The 26,210-nt window shown below is 35.5% G+C and overlaps 1 protein-coding gene across 1 annotated transcript in view; it reads right to left on the bottom strand.

Moving 5' to 3' along the window:
- TMPRSS15 (transmembrane serine protease 15) overlaps positions 1 to 24,975 on the bottom strand; it is a 122,487-nt gene extending 97,512 nt beyond the window's left edge. The window contains 5 exon segments of the mRNA XM_043593821.1: positions 4,500 to 4,535; positions 10,044 to 10,195; positions 21,816 to 21,883; positions 22,192 to 22,322; positions 24,831 to 24,975. Coding sequence (XP_043449756.1) covers positions 4,500 to 4,535; positions 10,044 to 10,195; positions 21,816 to 21,883; positions 22,192 to 22,322; positions 24,831 to 24,975 — 532 coding nt within the window.
- Positions 24,976 to 26,210: the final 1,235 nt, after the last annotated feature.

The raw sequence follows: 26,210 nt of genomic DNA, 5'->3' as shown, positions 1-26,210 counted from the left end.
TCACAAGCACCTTTCAGCTGCCTTTGTCCATGAAGAAAGAGAAGTTCTTCATATCAAAACCGATATAGAAAATATAAATATAATTGTTACATAAGGATGGAACATTTGGAGATTTTATCAGATTGTATTTTTACCTTGTGTTCTGTCTTTCATCTCCTTGTATACACATATATGATGATAATTTCCAACAAAACGATTCACTACAACATTAACTTTCACAGAAATTAGCCAGTTTTTAAAAATGACCTTCCATTCTTAAAACTAGAGTTCTTCAATTTGTGTACTACTTTGTTTGCCATTTCATTTCACAATATTTTGCTCTGGTATTTCTCTTCTAAGAAGTCTGTACTGTACTTCTCAATAGGGAATTTCTAGGAAAGGAGTTAAATAACTATATTTAAAGAAATGTGCACAGAGAGAATAATAATTGGCTCTGTTTACTAGAAGGTGAACAAATTACCTGAATATTAATTACTCTTATCTTGAGTGGGCAAAAAAGGTGTGCATGCATTTTCATATCTATATGGTATTTTATCATTGGCATACTATTTTTCTTTTGGCATTTTGTAAGAACCTACCTATTAATTAGTATTATTTAGGATTCTGCAAATGGAAGGTTTTAATTGTTCATTTATATTTGTACCATGAAGGATTCAGTATAAACTGAATGTGATAACTCCAGAATGATCCAAAGCCACAACAATTTTCAGTGATTTGTGGTGAGGAATCTCCTGTGCTTACTTTGTGCAGGCCCTGTACTAGGCAGGTAGAGGATAAGAAGACAGAAATCCATTTATTTTGTTTTTCAAACCAGTTACAAGGAGTGTTACCTACAAGATAATAATTTTTAAATCATGTTTTGGAAATCTTGGATTTTTATTTTTCCTGTTACTTAAATGGAGATAATAATTCTTGGTGGACAAAACTGTTTGAGACAAGTTCAGCCCAAGGCCCTTATAACATACTTAGCAGGGAAAGTGGAGTCTGAATCCATGTATGCCTGCCTTTAGAGACTAAGTTTATTTCTCTACACTGTATTGGCAAAATAGATATCCCCTTACAGAAATTCTTATCAACTTCGATATAACTAATTTCATCTTTTTAGCAAGACCATGGCCGGTCAATCCAAATAAAATTACAGTGGCAAAATACTTTAACAGTTCTGGTGTCATATGCAAAGGGATGTTTTAGCAGTGTGCTTAGCAATATACATGCTGTTTTCTCAAATGCAGAGAAAGAAAAATACTTAAAGTTCCATTTGGTGTTGGATAAAGTCCCTGTGTCTTAGTCCTTGGGCAATTCAACTGAAGAGTGTAATTCTACCTTAGCTTCTCTTGACCCAATTTCATGTTCTTTACTAAATCAGCCAATTCTTTTCTTCCAATCCCCAATCCCCTCCACATAGTAGTATTGGAGCAAGATTGCATTTTGTATGAAACTGAGAAAGTCCAAAATAGTGAAACTTTTGTTTTTCTGCAATCATTGCCTACGTAGTAAGCAACAAAAGACTAGAACAAGCTATATTCTAGAAATCCTTCAAGCATTTGAACAATCGCCCAGAACAGCCCCTCTTGGCTATAGCCAAGAAATCAATCAGTGGAATTCAATCCCGGTTCCCATCTCCCTCCTCCAGTGTTCCAAATGGGTTAATAAAACTTTACAGTAATTGGCAACAAAGTCAGTTGAACAATAGGACATAATCCTCATGGACTTTGTACTCGCTATCATACAAAAATTCTCTTTGGCAGAATTTATAATAGCACTAATGCCAGGTATATGATGCATGCATTTGTTGATTTTTCTCAAATTCTGTCTTCCAGGCACATAAAGATGAGAATAAACTTAACATCCCTGAAAGGCATATTCATAATAAATTACTGCTTGGAAACTGTGGTTTTCAAGTGTAATTGCCTCGTTCCCTCTATAAATCGATAGCATCTCACTGTATGAGAGGCACAAATGGAATGGATGACTGGGGACTCATGGATCCAGTAAAAAAGGGAATATAAGATGTTCCCACTTCCTTACCTTAGTATGATTCTTTGAGGATTGATTAAAGTAATTCGATACAGTTTCCAATAATAAGAAAGCTTTGGAAATGGAGTTCTTTTAGTCAAATAAAAGATCAGATTAAATGAACATTACCAGGTACAATGATCTTGTTTTAACCTTAGTTTAGTTTTTGAAATATTTCTAAAAAAAGTATTGCAACTCTTTTTTTTTTCCTGTTTAACTCAGAAAGGGAAAGGGAGAAGGAATCTAACTTTGCATCAGTCATGAATTGAGACAGTGCAGTGTTATCGGTGTTATCTCTCTTTTAATTCTCATGATTGTTCTCTCAGATATGTATGTTAGTCTAAAATTAAAAAAATAAAGACTAGGTAGCTTGTTGAACACCACATATAGTGATTGGTGCAATTAGTTAATGATGGACTTGGCTATGCCTTTTCAATGATTGTATGCTGTTTTTTTTTTTTTTTTTTGGTCTTCATTTTAAATATCCAATGCCTAAAGTGTGAAAGATAGGACTAAATGTATATTGATCCCATCCCTGTAGCTTACATGTGGGAAAGGAGATTTTTGCTTCACTTCCCAGGAAAGAAGGGTATGAGGGAAGTATCACTCCCATGATCTTTGTGTCCCCCGTTCACCATCTCCTCTGGATGGAGAAAACTGACTACAGAGTTCAACCTCTTCTTGTATTTTTGACAAGTTTGTCCTCAGGATAGGAGGGGAGAAACACTTACATTAAGTCCAAGGCTTTCTTGCTCTAACATGGATTTTTTTCCACACATTTCTTTTAAGGCATTTTAAAACACCTAAGATGTCCTCATACTATGGTTTATAGGAATCACTCAGTAAACCAATAGGCAAATAGAAAACTGGCACAAATTTGGTTATTTGTTGCTGACTTTCAAAGTTTTAGAAAGATATTTCTCAGGGGTGCCTGGGTGGCTCAGTCGGTTGGGTGTCCAACTTTGGCTCAGGTCATGATCTTGCAGTTTGTGGGTTCGGGCCCCTCGTTGGGCTCTGTGCTGACAGCTAGGAGCCTGGAGACTGCTTTGAGTTTTATGTCTCCCTTTTTTCTCTCTTTGCCACTCACCTGCTCATGCTCTCTCTCTCTCAAAAATGAGTAAATGTTAAAATTTTTTTTTTTAAAAAATACAAAGAAAGATATTTCTCAAAATATACTAAATTTACTTTTTCAGCTTATTTTTAGGCTAAAGGAATTAACCATTATCAATCCTAAAAGCATTTGTTTGAAAGTGTATTGTAAGGTTGTTTTAAATGCTGTAAATAGTCTTCCACAGTGGAAAAGAGATTGTGTGATAAAGAACAACTTTATATTTTAGTAAGCTGTATTGCTCTATGGGTTCACACCTAAATACAACTCCAGGCAGCCTTTTCCTACTGTAAACAATCTCTGTGGATTTTGAGGTGTGATGGATTGGCTCATAAAGGATTTTGATTAATGATTCATGTATTGCTTTGCTTTTCAAACATCATGTCAACAAGTTTACTCAAGAATTATTAAGTCTTACTCAAAAGGGCATTTATAGTTTTACAGATATTCTTTCTTTGCATGTATATAACATTTGATATGAATTCTAATGACATAAAAATGACAGTATTACCTTAGGAGCTGAAGATATGTACAATATTTCCTTTTTGGAGTTTATCTGAAAGGTAAGGGACACACCCAGGCCATTCAACATGAAGATTAAGTTGGGACCTGAGAAGGCACTTTAGTTGACAAATAGACACAGTAGACAATTACCAGGAATGCAGATAAATGGGCACATCAAAGGTACGTATTCAGAGTTAGCACAAGGTAGCCACTTACTGAAAATGTGTTGAATGAATTAACCTAAAGTTATTTTGGTGTTGGTTTGGCAACCTGGATTGTGTTGAGAGAGCTAGCATTTCTACTTTGTATGGAGACAGAATAATCAAAGAAGAAAAATCCCTCACATCTGATGAAACCTACATCCCTCTAGAAAGCATTTTGATCCTATTGGTGGTATTCTTAGTGTCAGATAATAACCAGAGTTCTAATGGAGGACTAGCGTGAGGTCAGATAATCCAAGCATAAGCCTTAAATTATTGCTCACTTTTGGTGAAATCTTAGGCTAAAGCTGCACACTTTTATGCCACAATTTTATTATTCATAAAATAAGAGTAACATTAGCTGCTGTGTTAGCAGAGAATTCTCAAGAGCCTAACAAGTAAAAACTTTTTATTTTTTTTTTTAACGTTTATTTATTTTTGGGACAGAGAGAGACAGAGCACGAACGGGGGAGGGGCAGAGAGAGAGGGAGACACAGAATCGGAAACAGGCTCCAGGCTCTGAGCCATCAGCCCAGAGCCTGACAGGGGGCTCGAACTCACGGACCGCGAGATGGTGACCTGGCTGAAGTCGGACGCTCAACCGACTGCGCCACCCAGGCACCCCAGTAAAAACTTTTTAAAAAGGTATAAATAAAATTACTTAAACTGACCTGGAGTTGCCAGAGGACGGCCGGTTGTTAGCCTGCCTATAAAAAGAAATGGTGTTAAGATAATTATTACCTTTTTAATCTGATTATTAAGAATTTATTGTGTATTCTCTGTGTTTAATATTAAACCTGAGAGTTTTTAAAGTTACTGTGAATTACGATTATCTATTAACTTAAGAAAATGTCATTTGTATCTGGATCCAAGAATAAGTCTTTTATGTTTTCATTGGTTTTTAGAATTGTACAGCAGAGGTATTTAGATTTTAAGTCATCTTTTATTTTCTAAGTAGAGAAGATGTTATTCAATGATCAATAACCAAACACAAGAATTCATTAATATCTTAATGATATTAGACTTAAATTTTCTAGGTTAATCTGATGTTCTGTGAAGCAGAAGCTTGAGATATGCTTAGACCATGGGCTTTGAGGTCCAAAGGAATTGCTTTTAATTCCTCAGTTTGACACTTAGTAGCTATGTGACTCTGGGCACATTGCTTATTATTTATTTCTTTTTAAGTGGAAAAAATATATTACTTCTCTAAAGGATCATTCTGAGGAATAAATGAGGCAATGCTGGTAAAATATACTACCTGGCCCAAGAAGACACTTTTAAAAAATGTAGATCTTTCAAATATTATAAAAATGGTCATGATAATGGATAATACTGAAAGTAATATATTTATAGTTTCTATAACAATTTATACTTTAAAAATCATTTATGTATAAATTTGATATTTGGGATGACTTTGAAATATTCAGAACAATTTTATTATCTGCAATTTATGGGCAGTAGATTTTCAGAGAGGTAAAGAGTTGTGTCCAGTGGTTCTGGTAATTGGCAGAGCCAGGATTGATGTTTAAATCTCCTGAATTCGATTTAAATAATTTTTCTACAACATAATAATTTTACATTATAAGATCAGCTAGGTTAATTTTAGAATTATTAACAATTTCTCAAAGCAAACTCTTTTGATAGTGGTATGATCTTGGTGAGACAAAGTGAAGTTCTGAATTTTATGAGCAGTAGCAATCAATTATAGTTAGAAAGATGGAGTAAGAAAATGCTGGAACAGAGCAAATGTAGCATTAAGCTTTGGATTTTCCTTTCTCAAGAATGCAATATATTCTGAAAGTCATCATTTGTTTCTCTTTTAAATGCTGTTTTCTTTATTCCTAGTGATCTTATAAATGTTAGGGATTCATCTCCAAGCCTGTAAGATTAGAGCCACATTTTAGAATGCTACACATACATACACACACACTCTCACACACACATACATACACTCATACATACACCATATGTAAATAGAGTTTAAAATATGAAAGGAACATTGAAATTAAAGATGCATACCCTTGGTATGTGTAGCTAGGTATTATGAACTCTGCAATATTATGAACTATATTGTTCTTAACCAAATGTACACTTCTTAATACGAAGAATAAACGTCTTAGAAAGGGCTATTAAAAATAACCTTTTCTAATGTCATGGAGCTTGATGACCACCAATATATGCATACATGTGTGTATATATATGTGTGTGTGTGTATATGTGTGTGTGTGTGTGTGTGTGTGTGTGTATGTGTATATAATTTTCTTTGTTTGTTTATTTATTTATTTTTGAGAGAAAGAGCATGAGAAGGGCAAAGAAAGAGAGAATTCCAAGCAGGCTCTGTTCTGTCAGCATGGAGCTCAATGTGGGGCTCAAACTCACAGACTTTGAGATCATGACCTGAGCTGAAGTCCAATGCTTAACCAACGGAGCCACCTAGACACCCCCAAGTTACATTTAAAAAAAATGCCACTAGTACTTACCTGAAGTTGTGGCAGGAATTACTGTAGAGAAATTCTCCAAAGATGCTGGAATAAAGCAAAGTTGATTTGAAGTTTGGGATTATAATAGAAATATTTTACAAAACAGTGAATGCAGTTTGAATATTGTTCAAAGGACAGCTGATCCTATAGAGTTCCCATTTTATCCTATCTTATGCTGGATGTTTCTATTATTATTTGATTGTGATACATTTGATGAATTTCCAGAATCTGTATGTGCTGTATATAAAATTTACCTATGCAAAAAGTTTGCTTTGTTTTACTCATTTAAGAAAGATATCTAGATCTATTTTTAATTTTTTGAGAAACATCCACACTGTTTTCCAGAGTGGCTGTACCAGTTTGCATTCCCACCAACAGTGCAAGAGGGTTCCTGTTTCTCCACATCTTCTCCAGCATCTATGGTCTCCTGATTTGTTCATTTTAGCCACTCTGACTGACATGAGGTCATATCTCAGTGTGGTTTTGATTTGTATTTCCCTGATGAGGAGTGACGTTGAGCATCTTATACACAATGGAATACTACTTGGCAATGAGAAAGAATGAAATATGGCCTTTTGTAGCAACGTGGATGGAAGTGGAGAGTGTTAAGCTAAGTGAAATAAGTTATACAGAGAAAGACAGATACCATATGTTTTCACTCTTATGTGGATCCTGAGAAACTTAACCAATGACCATGGGGGAGGGCAAGGGAAAAAAAAAGAAAGGGAGGGAGCGAAACCATAAGAGACTCTTAAAAACTGAGAATAAACTGAGGGTTGATGGGGGGTGGGAGGGAGGGGAAAGTGGGTGATGGGCATTGAGGAGGGCACCTGTTGGGGTGAGCACTGGCTGTTGTATGGAAATCAATTTGACAATAAATTTCATATTTAAAAAAAGATACCTATTCATCATAGTTATATAGGATAACTTATATTTAAGACAGCTAATATAACATTGCACACCAGAACATGTCAAAATTAGAATCAGTAGTTTTTCACTGAAATATATGGAAGATGTCAAAATAATCTTGCACATAATAATATCTACTGAGAACCAAGTCTTATTTAAATAAAAAGTACTTTTCACACAAAAGATAAAAACTAGCTGTTTTATTCACTTTTTAAAATATTTAATAGTTTTAAAAACATAATGACAACTATGTACAGTATAAAGGAAACCAAAGCATTCCTTATGAAAAACTCCCATCTGGTCAATTTGTTTTTATTTAAAACTGTATTTAAGATAAGTATGTTATGAGGTATATTCTTTTCTACTGACTAGGTTATTTATTCCAGTATTTCTTCATTTTTACATTGTCTCATTCCTACAAGATCTATAGCAGCTCCATAAACAATTTTTGGTAGATTGATGAAGACAACAAAACAAGATTTATAAGATTTTTTCATAAATAATTTAATATTTTAATTTTTTATGATTTGATTTGGCTGTAAACTATATAAAAATTCCAGATATTTATAAAAATTTCAACCAATTTTAAATGTAATAAATTAAAAAATTCACATGATACAAGTAAATATTAAACTCATTAAACGTAAATATCTAAAATTAACCTTGCTATCATGTTCATAGATATGTGCTAACAGAGTTCAACAAATTAAATGTAACTTATATGTGTGGAGCATATTCTTGAGTTGATGATATAGTTTATTGCATCTATGATATTTATTTCAGATAACTCAAAGATATACTTTTATTGAATAAATAAATATTTTTAAAAACCACCCATAAATAGCCCAACTGTAGGGAGTCATGAAAATAAGTTTCAGTATATCTGTTAAAACATTTGCCAGAAGAGACTTTCAGAAACTGATGCATATTCAACTAAAGATAGTAAGAACCCAACTTTCTAGAAGAAAGTGACTATTGAGAAAGTATCAGTCAATGCTGTTCAAAGATAAAACCATCGTAAACAGGGCTGCCCAGGAGGCTCAGTCAGTTGAGCATCCAATTCTTGATTTTGGGTCAGGTCATGATCTCACGGTTGTGAGATAGAGCCCCGATTTGGGATCCTAGCTGAGCGTGAAGCCTGCTTGGGATTCTCTCTCTCTCCCTCTCTCTCTCTGCCCCTCCTCTGCTCATGCTCTCTCTCTATCATAATATAAATAAATAAACATTAAAAAAACATTGTAAACAAACTAGCATAATGGTTAAGAGCACAGACATTGGGGTCAGATCAGCTGGGTCAGAATCTTCCATCTAACTCTAAATACCTATGTAATTTAAGGTTATTTATCAAAATTATCTGTTTTTGTCTTCTCGTCTGTAAAGTGAGGGTTAGTAAAGACACGATGTAATAAGATTAATGTAAAGATTAAATGTGTCGTAGATAAATCACCTATTCTAACTCATAGTAGTAGTTTTTAGCTCAACTGAATCAGACAAAGATCCACAACGTCCCTGCTCCAGCTTTTGCACCAGAGGGAACCAAGCCATCAGTAGAGGAAGCTCTTAAGAACATTAGTTGTCTTCTCCCTAAACAGCAGGATACAGGAGGAGACTCAATGAATGAGAAAACTATGCTTGATGAGCCAATACTGTAAGGAGAAGCAACTTTCATATCTAGTATTACAAAATCAAAAACAAGACAAAAAACTTCTGCATGTTTTTATATATTTGATTTAGAGACAAACCTGTACTGACTGATCTCATTCTATAGCAAAACTGCTTCAGCTGGTGTTAGGCTATTTAAATTTTGTCTTTATTCCACTTGAAGTGGGTATTTATATACTGGTTAACTTTCTGAAGTCCCAAAATTTCCAAATTCTGGAACTTACCTGACTCCAAGGTTTACAGGTAAGGGATGGTGGACCTGGATAGATCTGGTAAATTAGTAGTATTATTTTCAAACAAAATGAAGATATATGTAAATGTTTGTTGAACTGAATTAGATGGAGGATAACTAGAATGGAAAATTTAGAATAACCTAGGTGCTGATAGACATTACTGTCCTACTAGTATTTTTAATGCCTTATATCTCTTCCCCTTTGATTTATTTTTATTTTAAAATTACTTATTTTAGGGGCACCTGGATGGCTCAATCAGTTAAGTGTCAGACCTCAGCTTAGGTCATGATCTCACGGGTCATGGGTTCAAGCTCTGCATTGGGCTCTGTGCTGACAGCTCAGAGCCTGGAGCCTGCTTGGGAATCTGTGTCTCCCTCTCTCTCTGCCCCTCCCCCACTTGTGCTCTCTCTATTTCAAAAATAAACAAACACTAAAAAAATTAAAATTACTTATTTTAAAAATGAAGCTTTATTTTTTATTAATAAATAACTGGGATGAATCAAACTCATTGAGCTCTCTATGTTTTTTCCTCTCCTTGTAAGTTCTTAATTAGAGTGGGCTTGACATGTGACTTCGTAATTTAATAACATCTATGACTCTATCCGAAAGTAATGAGTGTTTCTTACTATCAGAGGGTTCCTGGAAAGTTAGGGTGTACTTGACAAATGCCAAGAATGTGATGTGACCCACAAACATTTATGTATGCCAATATTTTCAGAAGCTTTTTGATATTTTAGAAACTTTTCCTCACTGGTATTTTTCTTCAAATATGATTTCTCCATATTTCACATTTCTCATGTAAATGTGTTACCTCAGGCAATAAGACATGTTCCTAAAGTCAAGGACGATCCCACTGCTTCCCTGGTATATAGCTAGAATTTTAATTTCATAGCTTAATGATTCAAAGAAATCAAATAATGTTCACAGATACCTGTGATATCAATGCTGTTTAAATCAATATGGAAAGTGACCAGTTGGCTGGATTTATTTGCTTCAATGCCTTGAATCAGTTCTTCTTTTACATTTTCATCTGACACCCACTGGGCAAAGAAAAGGTCAAATATAACTATAATGCTGCCATTTCTGTAAAGCAAAAGATGATATAAGAGGAAAAAGTCAGCCTTCATCAAATGATTCGTATTTAATTCATGTAAGGGGTCTTTGAAATTCTCTACAGTTATCACCTTATTACACTTGTGTAGTAAACCTTGGTAGGTTATGTCAAATATTACCTTAATTTACAGGTGGAAGAAAAGGGGATTGGAAAACTAAGTGTTTGTTCAAGAACACAGACATATCCAGAATTAAAGTTTTCTGAGTTCTACATTAGCACCATAATCCTCAGGCCAGGCTCTTCCCTAGGTTACCTGTGTCATATTAAACAAAATCACATGGTATCATGATATTTACTCTTAATTTACTGTGCAAAGGAAAGAAAAGTGTGGATCTGTAATTTTTCACAGACGATTTCTAAGTTGGGAGAAATCTAAGATAGTTTCACTAATTTCAGAGTTTTCTATGTACTTTATAAAGGCCTGATAGCAAGCTTAGAGCAATGAATCATGTCTACTTTTTCTTCTCTATTCTTAATATAAAAATATCAAAATATTCCCTGATTTCTAGGGATAGAAAGAAGATTCATACATGTGGGATTATTGGGGAAATGCAGTCCGTCTCATAGTCAGGAGTTGGGATTATTTTGCCTACATTATTTCTGACCATAACATTAGAATCCAATTATATGGCCCAAATTATATTCCCTTTTATTTACCCCCTGCTCTGAAACATCCATTTAAAAAGTTTGATTAATTGGTAATTTGTTTACAGTTTAAACAATAAAAAAATGAATAAATTTTTGGCCCAACAGGGATACTTGAGAGACTTTTGCTCTCCTGCCTACACTTCTGCTTGGCTCATGGTATTCTTCTGGGGTAAAACCACTTGGGAACCAAACTCTAGTCTTGATCTCCGTCATGTGCCCTTCAGAAAGCTGAGGGTACTCAGAGTATACTTGTACCCTAAAGAGGAAGCCTAGGGAGAATCAAATTTTCCATTGTATGTTTGCTGGTTCTGAAATTTGGGCAGTTACACTCATACCCTGTGGTATCTATAAGTTAATAAGATTCTTCAAGGACTTCCTCAACTCTAAAAATGTTCTTTATCTGTCCATACCATTGTCTTGGTAGAGCTTGCAATGTTTTTCCCTCCAGGACTATATATTGAATCAGAACATTCCTTGAATATCATAGTAGATCAGCATGTCCTCCAGGTACAATATTCTTTCTTAATATCTGTGCCACTATTCAGGTTTCACAGTTTAGCAGAGGGATTGTTGTCTTTGTAGCTGGTTTCTCATTTTGGAAATGAAGTGGCTTACTCTGATGTAATAATTTCACACTTTACCTCTATTAAATAAGTTACTTTTAGAAGTCAAAATGTTTAACTTCGCATAAATCATAGTAACCAAATCTTGTAAGTGAGAAGATTCCTCAGTGACTGTTTAGTTCAGAGTTCCCCAAATTTACCCCTACATGGAACCACTTGCAGTCTTTGAAACAGGTACATTTTGTCACACATTGTCTTTTTATCTACTCTTCCACCTTCATTAATTCTGATCCTTAATTTTATTTGAGAATAACTCTCCATTTTCTCAGGAAACGTAATGTCTTCTCCAACCATTCTTCATGTGAATGGCAGTTTTATCCAAGGCCATATGAATGAAATGGAATCTGAGGGGACACTGGTGAGATGGAATCTGAGGCGACACTGGTGAGAAACTTCTGGAAAATTTGTCCATATCTACCTGGAAAAAAGCTCACAGTAGACTACTACTCTTCTTTGTTCAACATTATTATATTTACATGTGATTGTCAGAACTGCCACTACCATCTTGGGACCTTGAGACAAGCTATGGTTGATAAGCTAAAGATGGCATAGTAAAAGAAGAAAAGCACCCAAATTCCAGCTTATGTCATTGTCATTGTACCATTGACTTAACCTCTGCTGAAATCTCCAGTTTTCTTGTGATGTCAGATGATAACAGCCTTTGTTGTTTATGGCACTTTTTGTCGTGTGTGTGTGTGTGTGTGTGTGTGTGTGTGTGTGTGGTGTGTTTGGAGAGACAGCAACAGCATGAACAGGGGAGGGGCAGAAGGAGAGAAAGAGAGAGAGAGAGAGAGAAAATCTTAAGCAGGCTTCACATCTTGGGTGGAGCCAGACATGGGACTGGATCACAACTCTGGGATGACCTGAGCCAAAATCAAGAGCAGGATGCTAAACCAACTGAGCCACCCAGGGGCTTCTGGTCATGTGTTGTTAATTGGAGTTCTAAAAATCCTAACTGGCCAAAGAATTATTCACCGTGATCAAGTGGAATTTATTCCTGGGCTGCAGGGCTGGTTCAATATTTGCAAATGAATCAATGTGATACACCACATTAATAAAAGAAAGGATAAGAACCATATGATCCTTTCAATTGATCCAGAAAAAAACATGTGACAAAATACAACATCTTTTCTTAATAGAAACCCTCAAGAAAGTAGGGTTAGAAGGAACATACGTCAACATCATAAAGATCATTTTTGAAAGGCCCACAGGTTAATATCATCCTCAATGGGGAAAAGCTGAGAACTTTCCCCCTAAGGTTAGAAACAGGGATATCCACTCTCACCACTGTTGTTCAACAAAGTAGTGGAAGGCCTAGCTTCATCAATTATACAACAAAAATAAATAAATGTTATACAAATTGGCTAAGAAGAAGGCAAACTTTCACTTTTTGCGGGTGACATGATACTCTAAGTGGAAAATAAGAAAGACGCCACCAAAAAACTTCTAGAACTGATATGTGAATTCAGAAAATCCAGGACATAAAATCATTGTACAGAAATAGGTTTAATTTCTATACAACAATAATGAATCAGCAGAAAGAGAAAACAAGGAATCTATCCCATTTGAAATTGCCACAAAACCCATAAAATACCTAGAAATAAACCTAACCAAATAGGTAAAAGATCTGTACTCTGAAAAATACAGAAAGCTTATGAAAGAGATTTTAAATTTTTTTTCAACGTTTATTTTTGGGACAGACAGGGACAGAGCATGAACGGGGGAGGGGCAGAGAGAGAGGGAGACACAGAATCGGAAACAGGCTCCAGGCTCTGAGCCATCAGCCCAGAGCCTGACGCGGGGCTCGAACTCGCAGACCGCGAGATCGTGACCTGGCTGAAGTCGGACGCTTAACCGACTGCGCCACCCAGGCGCCCCTGAAAGAGATTTTAAAAGGCACAAAGAAATGGAAAACATTCCATGCTCATGGATTGAAAGAACAAATATTGTTAAAATGTCAATATTACCCAAAGCAATTGATGCATTCAGTGCCATCGCTATCAAAATAACACCAGCATTCTTCACAGAGCTAGAACAAATAATCCTAAAATTTTTATGGAACCACAAAAGACCCCAAAGTCAAAGTAATATTGAAAAAGAAAACCAAAGTGCTGAGGCATCACAATCCCAGACTTTAGCCTGTACTACAAAGCGGTAATCATCCAGACAGTATGGTACTGGCACAAAAACAGACACAGAAGTTAATGGAACATAATAAAGAACCCAGAAATGGACCCACAAATGTGTGTCCAACTAATCCTCTACAAACCAGGAAAGAGTATCCGATGGAAAACAATTCAGCAAATGGTGTTGGGAAAACTGGAAGGCAACATGCAGAAGAATGAAACTGGACCACTTTCTTACACCATACACAAAAAAAATTCGAAATGGATGAAAGACCTAAATATGAAACAGGAAACCATCAAAATCCTAGAGGAGAAAATAGACAGCAACCTCTTTGAGTTCAACCACAGCATCTTCTTACTAGACACATCCCCGGAGGCAAGGGAAATAAAGCAAAAATGACCTATTGAGACCTCATCAACTTAAAAAGCTTCTGCATGGTGAAGAAAACAATCAGCAAACTCAAGGGCAACCGGAGGGATGGAAGAAGATATTTGCAAATGACATCAGATAAAGGGTTAGTATCCAAAATCTATTAAGAACTTATCAAGGGGCGCCTGGGTGGCGCAGTCGGTTAAGCGTCCGACTTCAGCCAGGTCACGATCTCGCGGTCCGTGAGTTCGAGCCCCGCATCAGGCTCTGGGCTGATGGCTCAGAGCCTGGAGCCTGTTTCCGATTCTGTGTCTCCCTCTCTCTCTGCCCCTTGCCCATTCATGCTCTGTCTCTCTCTGTCCCAAAAATAAATAAACGTTGAAAAAAAAATTTTAAAAAGAACTTATCAAACTCAACACCCATAAAACAAATAATCCAGTGAAGAAATGGGCAGAAGACATGATTAGACACTTTTCCAAAGAAGACATCCAGATGGCTAACAGACACATGAAAAGATGCTCAACATCACTGAGCATCAGAGAAATACAAATCAAAACAACAACGAGATATGACCTCATACCTGTCAGAATGGCTAAAATCAACAACTCAATAAACAAGAGATGTTGGTGAGAATGTGGAGAAAAGAGAACACTTTTGCACTGTTGGTAGGATGCAAACTGGTGCAGCCACTCTGGAAAACAGTGTGGGGGTTTCTCAAAAAATAAAAAATAGAATTACCCTATGACCCAGGAACTGCACTACTAGGTATTTATCCAAAGGATACAGGAGTGCTGATTCAAAGGGGCACATGCACCCCAATGTTTATCTCAGCACTGTAGATAATAGCCAAAGTATGGAAAGAGCCCAAATGCCCATTGACTGATGAATGGATAAAAAAGATGTAATATATATACACAATGGAATATTACTCGGCAATCAAAAAGAATGAAATCTTGTCATTTGCAACAACGTGGATGGAACTAGAGTATATTATGCTAAGTGAAATAAGTCAGTCAGAGCAAGATAAGTATCATATGATTTCACTCACATGTGGAATTTTTTTTTTTCAACGTTTTTTTATTTATTTTTTTTGGGACAGAGAGAGACAGAGCATGAACGGGGGAGGGGCAGAGAGAGAGGGAGACACAGAGTCGGAAGCAGGCTCCAGGCTCTGAGCCATCAGCCCAGAGCCCGACGCGGGGCTCGAACTCACGGACCGCGAGATCGTGACCTGGCTGAAGTCGGACGCTTAACCGACTGCGCCACCCAGGCGCCCCTCACATGTGGAATTTAAGAAACAAATCAGATTAACATAGGGGAAGGGAAGGAAAAATAAGATAAAAACAGAGAGGGAGGCAAACCATAAAAGACTTAAATACAGAAAAGAAATGGAGGGATCTTGGGTGGGGGGATGGGCTAAATGGGTGATGGGTGTTAAGAAGGGCACTTGTTGGGATGAGCACTGGGTGTTATATGTAAGTGATGAATTACTGGGCTCTATTCCTGAAGCCAATACTACACTGTATGTTAACAAAGTTTAATTTAAATAAATAAATTAAAAAAAAAGCCTAACTGGCATACAACTTCCAGGCTTTATTCCATGTTTATTTAAACAGAAGTTCCAGAAAAGAGAGATTACTCTTTATGCACCTAATGTTGGCCAACATTGTTATTTTAGCAACAAGGAGATTGAGGCCTGGACTAATGTAGGTAACTTTGCCCAGAGTTACACAGCCTATTACTCTCAGAGATAGGAATGAAGTCCAGAGTCTCTGTTTACAGGTGTGATTTTGTATAGTTCCCATTCCCATACTGCCAACACCATCACTATCAACACCATAGGAACTATTTGTTGAGAGGAAAGACAATACAGTACGTTTGCTTAGATGCAGGTCCAGGTTTTTATTTTGCATTTTTACTAGATTTTTATATCAAATAAATGGGAAAGGTAGCTAGTTGGGTTTGGGGAGGAACAGATAGATAATTTTTCCCTGCATAATTTCAGGAGATAGAATCTTCTATTTTTCTCTTCCTTCACACTTCATCTCTATGAAATAAATAATTTTTAAAAGTCAGAATGTTTAACTTAATTTAATCATAGTGACCAAATTTTATAAACGAGAAGTCTCTCTCACCTTCTGCTGCTCTCCTTCTTCCTCCTCTCTCTGACACTCTCTTCCCTGTCCTACTTCCTTCCCACCCTATCCCTCTACCCTCCTCCTCCTCCTGCACTTCTTCCTCCTCCTTCTTCTAATTATGCCTCCTTAACCGCCCTTTGCCCCCATATAGTTAAATGGACAGGATTAAATTTGGACGGGATTAAAATACATTTCTCGGTCTTCATATCAAAATTTTAAACTTATCCTTGATTGCACAGTAGATAGTTTAATTCTTTAATTCAATTCTGATTAAATCTGAGCCGTTTCTTTTAAAAAAATGTTCATTTATTTTGAGAGAGAGAGAGAGAGAGAGAGAGAGAGAGAGAGAGAATGAAAGAGTGAGCATGCATGAGTTGGGGGAGGGGCAGGGAGCCAGGGAGACAAAGAATACTTGGCAGCCTCTGGACTGGCAGCACAGAAACCAATGGGTGGGGCTTGAACCTGTGACCTATAAATCGCGACCTGAGCCAAAATCAAGAGTTGGTTGCCTAACTAACTGACTGAGCCACTCAGGCACCCCTGAATCTGAGTTGTTTATGTAATCTCCACATGTTTAATTTGGCTGAATACTTGTGTTTATTTTATTTGAGTTAGAGAGTGAGTGAAGAAGTAAGGCATTTTTGTTAAAAAAAATACAAGTCTGGCATTTTCCTTCATTGCATTGAAAATGACTATATTAGTTCATAACCCGGCATAAAAATACATAAAGATGTATCTTCTTAGCTGCAAATTATACATTTTATTTAGTTATTTGTACTTCAGAAGAGCAAGAGTTACACATTCTATATCTACATTTATTTGTTTATTTTTACAAATATCTTTTTGTGTTTTTAAGCTTTTTATTTTAATTCCAGTTAATTAGCATATATCACATGCAGTTGTATTTTTTAAAATTTCTCTTCCTCAGTGTAAATCTTGAGATAAGAGACATATATATAGAAATCAGGAAAAAACATAATAAACATTTGTGTTTTACCTAATGAGAAAGCTAAAGCTGTTATTTGATTGGTATGATACCAATCTCTATCACTGCTGTGAGATTGATTTTATTTATTAAAGTAAATGAGAATTCTTCCTTTAGGGAAATAACAGCAACAACAACAACAACATAGCGATGGCCGTTTTCATTTCAAAGTACTTATTCCAGTGGAATATCTGAGTTTTTTTGTAAAGCAGATAAATCCTATCACTGTATGGAAAGCCTGTGTGCAATAAATCAAAATGTTTCTTATCTCTTATTTTCTTAATGATATTGATAACCTCTAGGGTTGCTGAGTAAACAAAAGCCTTTCCTTTCCTAACTTTGTGACTTGTCTGTGCTCAAAGGGCAAAATAAGCTGCATATCGCCACAAAGGGTAAACAGCACTTTATTAAAAGAATCAACTGCTAAATGCTCTCTGAATCAAAGCACTTTCCACAAAGCAGAATAACATTAAGTGTTCCCAGGGGAGAGCAAACCTGCAGAGTGGCCACACATGCGCGCGCACGCACACACACACACACACACACACACACACACACACACTTGAATAGAGGAGCAGGAGTTGATATTAAGTAACACAATTTTTTAAATGTTTATTTTGAGAAAAAGCATGTGCAAGCAAGGGAGGGGCAGAGAAAGAGAGAATCCCAAGCAGGCTCTGTGCTGACAGCAGAGAGACTGATGGGAGACTTGAACTCACCAACCATGAGGTCATGAGCTGAGCTGAAATCAAGTCGGATGCTTAACCGACTGGGCCCCGCAGGTCCCCCGATATTGAGGGATATTTTTAAAAGGAAAGAAGGATACCTTGATGACTAAGTTTAGTTTTCTGAGTGCTATAATGTGACCATATACATGTGAATATAATGTGAGTTTAATTGAAATCAGTAAGAAAAAGGAAAATAGGTATTTTAAGGGATTTTTTAATCCACACTGTTGGTGGGGATATGGTTAGTTGAGAATTCAGTTATTTCTGTTGCCCATTTTATCAACTGGAATTTAAAATTAAAATAATTTATAAAGGTAATTAGGAGTCTGCCGCTTTATTCTGAGTATGTCATTTTATAAATGATTATTTAAAGTAAATCTAAATGTTTGCTAGTTGCTTTCTTTCCTGCTTCTGAATTTCTTTCTCTTCTCAGTCTTGCCAAGAACTGACCTATAATTTATCTTACAGACATTTTCATGAAATTCTTTTGCATTGCATCTTTCAAATCTTACTTCTGATTTAAACGTAGTTCAGGTACAACTGGGTGAAAGTATCTCTACATTGATACAGTGTATTATTTGTGAATCATTATAAAATACATAGCAAGATTTAGGTACTACATTGGTCTTCTAGGTAGCTATGAAGGAAAAGAAAGAATTAATTCCTCAGCTCAATAATTTATGGTTTCTAGTATAGTGGCTTTACCTTCTAGAGAAATAAAAGATTACTTATTAAATATCAAAGAAAATGCTGGGTTTGATAAATGGGGTTTTGATCATCCATTAGGCCTATATATATAAAAGTCTATATTCAGCAATTTTTCCTCATCTAGTAGAAATAAAGCTATCCAGCATGTTGTAAACATGTGGATATGAAGACTTCCATTAGCAAAACTATCCTAATAAACTCTGCAATGGACTCTGTGCTTTGTATGGATTTCACTGAGCAGAGCCTGATATGAGAGGCAAGTACCTGGGGTAACTCTCCTTAAGGAATGCTAAAATACTTGAAAAAAATCTGAATTAAGGCTTTAATGCACAGATCCACACTCAAGCCTCTACAAAACTGGAAAAGAGAAATTGAATCTACATACTCCAAAATAGATTGCTTGAAGTGGCAAAAAAAAAATCTTGCATGCATGTTTTTATTATCACAGAATATTGAATAAATATTATAAAAATACTCTTTTGAGAAAGACAAAACACAACAACAAAAACCTAAACCAAACAAACATACAAACAAAAACCTTTCCTAAGAGTCCACATGTCTCCTTCCAGTTCTGATATTGAGCCCATAAAAGAGGCTCTTGCTGATAATAAGTCCTGGAAAACAAGGGTAGAAGCCTCTGTATTGTAGGTAGGAATGAAGACAGTAGATGGGTGTAGGGTTGTTTGGCCATTGGGACTAAGATGTCATGAATATACAATTCGACCAAGAATAAGTACAGGTAAATAAATAGATGAGAAAGAAGTAAGAAATGAAAGAAAGAGCAAAAGAGATTTTTAAACTTTTTTTCTATTGTTGTTGTTTTCATTATGACTTCCACTGATAGGATTAGTTTTGTTCCAACAAGAAATGGCAAGTCCCCGAGTTTTCTTCTGCCCATTAAATAATCCTCATTTGACCTTGTCATTGTTTTTCTTTTCTTCTTCTTTTTTTTAATGTTTATTTACTTTTGAGAGTGAGAGAGCAGGAGTGAAGGGGAGGAGCAGAGAGAAAGGGAGGCAGAATCCAAAGCAGGCTCCAGGCTCTGAGCTGTCAGCAGAGCTCCACATGAGGCTTAAACCCATGAACTGTGAGATCATGACCTGAGCTGAAGTTGGCCACTGCGAGATCATGACCTGAGCTGAAGTTGGCTGCTTAACCAACAGAGCACCCAGGCGCCCCCATACCTTGTCATTGTTTTTCTAAATGAGATCTCTGCCTTTGAGTTGACCTTCCTTCCTCTATTTGGTCACTAGGACTTAAAGATTCTTTTACCAAGTATCTTTGTCACAAGGCTCTCTGACTCAGTTGTTCTTGATGTGAGGTAGTAGATGAGACTCACTTTACAGTTAGACTCGCTGAATTTCTCCAATGACCTAGAGTCCCTTATGGCTTCCACTTGAAAAAGGTTAAACGTCAGACTCCTAAGCTTATATTCAACACCTTCCTGTTGTCTCAACATCTTGTTGGACACTCACTGACAGACAGAAAACGTCATTAATATGCAACAATCCTTTCTGTAACAGAAATAGCTTCCCTTTTCTTCTCTCCTGAAGTAGTCTTGTCTCATGGTTATCAGACGAAACCTTCCATGACTCTCCTTTCCAACCTGAGGGGCTCTTGAATTTGTAACACTTCTGTGCTCCCAGAGAACTAGTTTAGATTTTTTTTTTATTAAAATTCTATGATAACAAAAAGTTAACGCCCTGGTCAGAGTAGTTATTTTTATATCTGTAGGACAAGAGCTAAATAAAACATGTGGCACCTAACATAGTACTCAGTATATCAACATCAGGTGCCAAGGAAATGGTTTATTTACTTTCTAGGACTTTATAAAGTACATCCTCTGAGGCAGACATTAACTAGGTTCTGGAAATACAGGTATCAAAGATATTTTTTGCCCTGAGGGAGCTCATAGTCTAACAAAGGAGACACATTAACGATTATATTATAGTATGACAGTTGTTACTTTATTTGTAGGTACAGGATGCTAAGTGAGCAGGTCTGAGACATACCTAACTGGGGCGAGAGTATCATGTGACCATCCCTGTGGGAGATGCATGGACTGGTTCTTAATGGCTTGTAAGGATGGATTGTAATGATGGATGCAATATATAGTAAGGAAGAAATGCAGATCTAGGCAGTGAAAAAGTATACAAAAGAGAGAAAGCAGGATATTTTTGTGAGTGTACAGGTGATATGGTAGGGCTAGTGCAGAAGCCTGCACGGAGAGGGGAAATAAAAATAGAAGGTCGGAGTGCTTTTCTTAGACAAAACCCCAGAAAGTACCTACCTGCATTTAAAATGGTAACACTAGAAACAGTCTTCAGGTATTTGAAAGACTGAAATCTAAAGGTAGAGATATATTTACTCTGTAAAACCTTAAGAACTACCATCAGGATCAGTGGGTGAGAGTCAAAGAAATAAAGATGTGGTTGAGAATAAGAAATAATTTTCTAGAAACAAATTATAAAGAAACAAGTAAAACACCTCAGTAACAATGATGTTCACAGCAACGTTGAGAATGGATTCCTAATTTTTATCAGATATCCTTGTATAATGGAATCCATGTTAAGCAGTGTGAATCACTTTCTTTTGTTGGATGACAATGAATTTCCCACTGAAGCTGTGGGCATTCCAACCTAAAGCAGGCAAGCAAAGGCAGACTACATCATTTAAAGTCTTTCTCTCTCCTGAATTCCTATTCTACTAACTGTATATACAACTTGCCATGTAATGTTTAGTAACATTAGTCAGTACACAATAAATGATATATGTGTAGTAAATGATAAATTAATAAAAGTAAAATTAATGAATATTCACATTTTATAGGTAGTGACTTTGCTTTCTGAGTGCAGCAGTGAATAAGTGTCTTTTCTCTGTGACTTTCAGTGTAAATGGAGTGTGATAAATGAGCATCTTTTACACATTCAGAGCAAATGAAACATTCTGTGTGCATTTGCATACATTCAACCTCAGCCCTATCCATGTGTTTTTGAAAGATTTTACTCAGGAGAGAGAAACATGTTGACTTAAGATAAATTATCCAGCGTTATTATTTGCTACTAATATGAAAGTTTATGCTATGCCACTTTCCTCATAAAATCCTTAGAAAAATGTTGATAATTTTAAGTGTTCCTTTTTCTCTTGACAGTGGGTCACCCTGTTTTACATTTACCAAATATTAGTAAAAAATAAAATAAAATCACTATTTTGTGATTCTGGGCCTTCTTTCTAACAGTAGAAAATTTTTGAGCTATACTTACTCAAATCTTAAAATTCTTGAGTTTTTATATTCATTTTTCAGATTACTTGATTGAAAGACATCATCTATCTAAAAAAAAGTTTAAAAAACAGTGTATTTAAGATTTAAACTTTTATAAAACATTTTAAACAAATTGATCTTTTTTTTCTGTTTAGAATTGGATCATAGGCCGTTTTCTTCTCTGTGGTGATAGGACTCATATATTTAAGAATTCCGGGCACATTTATTTACTACATGTATAATAAATACATTTATTACATTTATTTACTAATTTTCTCAAAGTAAGAAAATGGGATCTATGTATCTTTTGGCAAGTAGTTAGTGAAACTATGTTTTGAAATTTTAAATCAGCTGAAAAAAAAAAGACAGTCACCTACCATTTGCTGAAGGTCAAAAGCAAGAATTTTGAAATCCGCTGAGAGTTTGTCTTGCAAATTAGGATTATACATGGCTCCAGCTGTTATTTTCAATGTCCCTCTGGCTTTGTGACTTTTTCCAAACACTGCATCTAAATGAATTAATAAGAAATAAAACACTAACAATATGAGTCATGAATAAGAGAGAATATGCACATTCCTGTTGATACTTAGACCTAAAGTTCATGCTTCCTGTATTGGAGTGGTGGTTCTTGCTTTTTCTTTGCAGACTTCATGTTCCATAATTAGGTGCTTTTTTTTTTTTTAAGCTATATGGTTGTTTTACAAGATTAAAAATAAACTTCTTTATCCTACCATTTTTTTCCTTTTCTTTGAAATCTAACCCATAGTCTAAGCTCCAAGTGTTATTTTATTTTATTTTATTTTTTTACTACTGAGATTCCTGTTGGAAGATAAGGGATAAACTTCCACCAATTTGGAGAACTGATCCAGGGACTCATGGTGAGAAATGGACCATTAAAAGTTTTAGAAGTTTGTAGTTGCTTTCAGATACTTCTTGAACACCCAGCATCCAGGGACACTGTTGGTTTTCTACATGTGGATTGCTGTGAAGATTTCAGTGTATGTGTTACTTTGAAAGATAGATGTGAAACTACGTTTTTTATTCTAGTAATTATAAAGTAGGCATGTATGACCTTTTGCCATTAAATGGTGGCTGTTTTTATTGGAAAAGTTGTTGAGAATGCTGCAGGAAATATATTATCCCATATAATAAAAAATGTAAGTGGAAAGGTAATAAATTTAATATAAACATGGGTAATAAAATGCACCATCAAGTTTTGCATAGTCCCTTTACCAGAATATCTTTTTTGACATATGTTTAAATTAAAATGAGACACTTCAACTGAAACACAATGATGAAATCATTAGTAAATATGGTAATAATGGTATATAATTCTTACATTATGGTATAAGAAGATGTCAGTTCTCCTTTTCCCAGATGGGGAAATTGGGGCTAAGATTCATTGTGAACACTTCCCAAGGTGATAATGACACAGATGACAGATCTGGAATTTGGACACTGACTGACATACTTTAGAACCCGGGATCTGTCATACATTGACACCAAACTTCCCAGACCAGAAAGAACATTAGAAACAATTTAAGCAATAAAGTTGCATAAAGTTCAGTCTAAACAGTTATCATTGCATAATTGGTGGAATATATTATCATTTATGCTATTTCATTTGTTTTTAAAAACTCAAAATTACATTTAGACTTGCATATTTAAATGTGAAATACAAAGAAAGACTGAGGGAACAGGATAACTGTTCCTGTGTAGAAATCTGGTTTGAATCCTGAGCAGGTAAAGGACATTAGTGGGAAAACTGGCAAAATCTGAATAAAAATGTGTGGTTCAGTCAATAATATTGTACCAATGTTAATTTCTTGGTTGTAGCAATTGTACTACGGATATACAAGATACTGACATTAGGTGAAGGTAGGCGAACGTTATATAAGAACCTACAATTTTTGCAATCTTTTTGTAAGTCTAAAATGATTTTTAATAAAAAGTAAAGCAATGCATTAAAAGTAGCATGGCTTTGTCCTCTAATATTCTATTTTAGATGTAACTCAACTCCTTTTTTATATTCAGTTATTCTATTAAATCGCATTAACATTTATAAATATTTATTTTTGTTTTGCTTGTAAAATAACTTTTGTAACTTCACTGAACATTAAGATTCCAATGGACTCTTAAATGATTACACGTTGTTCCAGTTACTTTTAGCGTTTAATTAAGACCAGAGCAGATGCTTTTCTAAAAGGCTAAGTGAACCTCTGTATAAAATATCCCAAATTTTCTTTTTCTTCTAAATACATCCCTTGTATACAGTATTTAAATGGAATTATATTGGACTTATTTTTTAAAACTATAAAGTACTGATACAAATTTAAACAAATTACTTAACTTTCTTTGTCTCTGATTCCTCACCTCTAAAATAAGGGTAACAATAACAACTAAATCATAGATTTGTTGTAGAAAGAGAATATATTTGAAGATCTTTGAAAAGTTGATGATATAGATAATTTAGGTGTAAATAATAGTTACCTTTCTTTATTTCTGTTTATTAAAAATTGCTATTCAGGCAGTTTGAGACCTAAGTCTACAATTATATCTAAGTTCCCTTGTATTCTTGTAGTGCAAAGTCTACAATTATATCTAAGTTCCCTTGTATTCTTATTGTTGGACTAATAAGAAAATGAAACTGTTATTCCCTAGAAATAAATAATATATTTCCTTTAACCTTGCCTACTTACTGACTTGAATAGTCAACAACATTTTAATATATTTATGATTTAAATTCCATCAGAAGAAATCTGGGCTATGAAACTTAGTTACATGTTAAAACTAAAAAAAAAAAAAACTTACTTAACATCTTTTATTTTAAAAAGCTTAGTTTCATGCTTGAATTCTGAATTAAATTCCAAACTTGATACCGAAAGCATCTGAATGCGACATAGGTGTCTTGTCATGAGAGCACAGAAACGGAGAAGACATCCTGGTGGGATAACTGAGATTAACCTGGGCACATTCATCAGAGAGTCTCTTCCTAAGCCAAAGCCACAGGGCTTACCTCTTTCTGATCCCTCGATTGCCAGCCAGGACACTGCAAATAATCCAGCACAGAGTGCCACCAGTAAGGCAAAGAGAGCTGCAAACAGGACCTCATAGGTGCTGAGAGAATGGTGCCTTGAAGGTATACTTCTTTTTGACACCATTTTTGGGTTTTGAAAGTATGCCAGTCTGAGAACTGTGAAAGAACATAGACCCCTGCACCAACTGAAGAGCAAAACCTCTCAAGTTGTCAAAGATTTGTAAAGCAACAACATAGGTCTATCTTACTGTTACTGGCTGGTGTAAATGAGTTGTGCATGACCCTTTAGCAACATTATGCCTCTATACATTGAGTAGCTTAAAAAGGGTGGTTAATCTTTAAGAAGATATTAATGAGTAAAGATACGGCCAGAGTTATAAACGTTAATCACCTGAACAGGCCCTTTGTTGAGGTGAATGAAATTAAATGCATGTTGTAAACAAAAAGGACCCTTTATCATTTCCGGAACTATTAGGAAAAATAGGAAATTCATGGCAGGCCAATTAGTAATTAGCCACATGCAGTTGATATTTGTGGTGACTTTCTAACAGATCAACTTTGTACTCTCTGGCTCACATCCTCATTAAGGCATTTCTACTGTTTTATGTAGGTGTAGGCATTCTGAAAATAACTTTTATGTATAGGTGTATGCTAAGCCCAACACATATTAATAGGTACATCTCTGTCTCTCTTTCTCCCTCCCTCCCCCCCCCCACACATACATGTTTCTTATTGAAATAATAACACATTTTGTAATCTTTGTTATATTACCCATGTGAAGTTATGCAATGTAAGGTAGTACTGATTTAACTTAAAACAAAGTCTGTTTTAACAAGGCATCACATGGCTATTCTTTATGGCCTTGTGTGGTTACCAATGAATGGGAGTAGCTGCTGAGAGAGAAAAAAACACAAAACATTTGTTTCTATTTTAAGGAAGTATTCTGGGTGGGGAAGACATTGCTCACTTGTCCTGAACTTTATCTTTTTAAACACACTAATTATAACAACAGAACGGGTTAGAGAACAGGTCAACCATAGCTCTTTGCTTTATATGAAATCAAGATGGTTTTCTGATAATTAAAGAACAGTTTATCACTGACACTTCTACATTTTGAATAAATAATGAGTCTAGAATTAAAAATTAATAAACAAAACCTAAATCTATTCGTAAGTAAACCAGTTTGCCTCCCATTCTGTCAGGTGAAGCTGGCCAGAGATAAGGATGTCCTACGTCAGGTTCAGTGCTTGAGCACTGAAATTGTGGCATATTATAATTGGCTGCAATAAGCATCAACCACTTTTCTTTCTTCTTCTGTACTCTTGAAAGAAGATAATTTTATGTTGCACTCTGAAATTC

The sequence above is a fragment of the Prionailurus bengalensis genome, chromosome C2 (genome assembly GCF_016509475.1).
Source record: "Prionailurus bengalensis isolate Pbe53 chromosome C2, Fcat_Pben_1.1_paternal_pri, whole genome shotgun sequence".
Classification (NCBI taxonomy): domain Eukaryota; kingdom Metazoa; phylum Chordata; class Mammalia; order Carnivora; family Felidae; genus Prionailurus; species Prionailurus bengalensis.
Note: the sequence above shows the minus strand (reverse complement) of the source record. Positions and strands in the feature narration are given on the sequence as shown.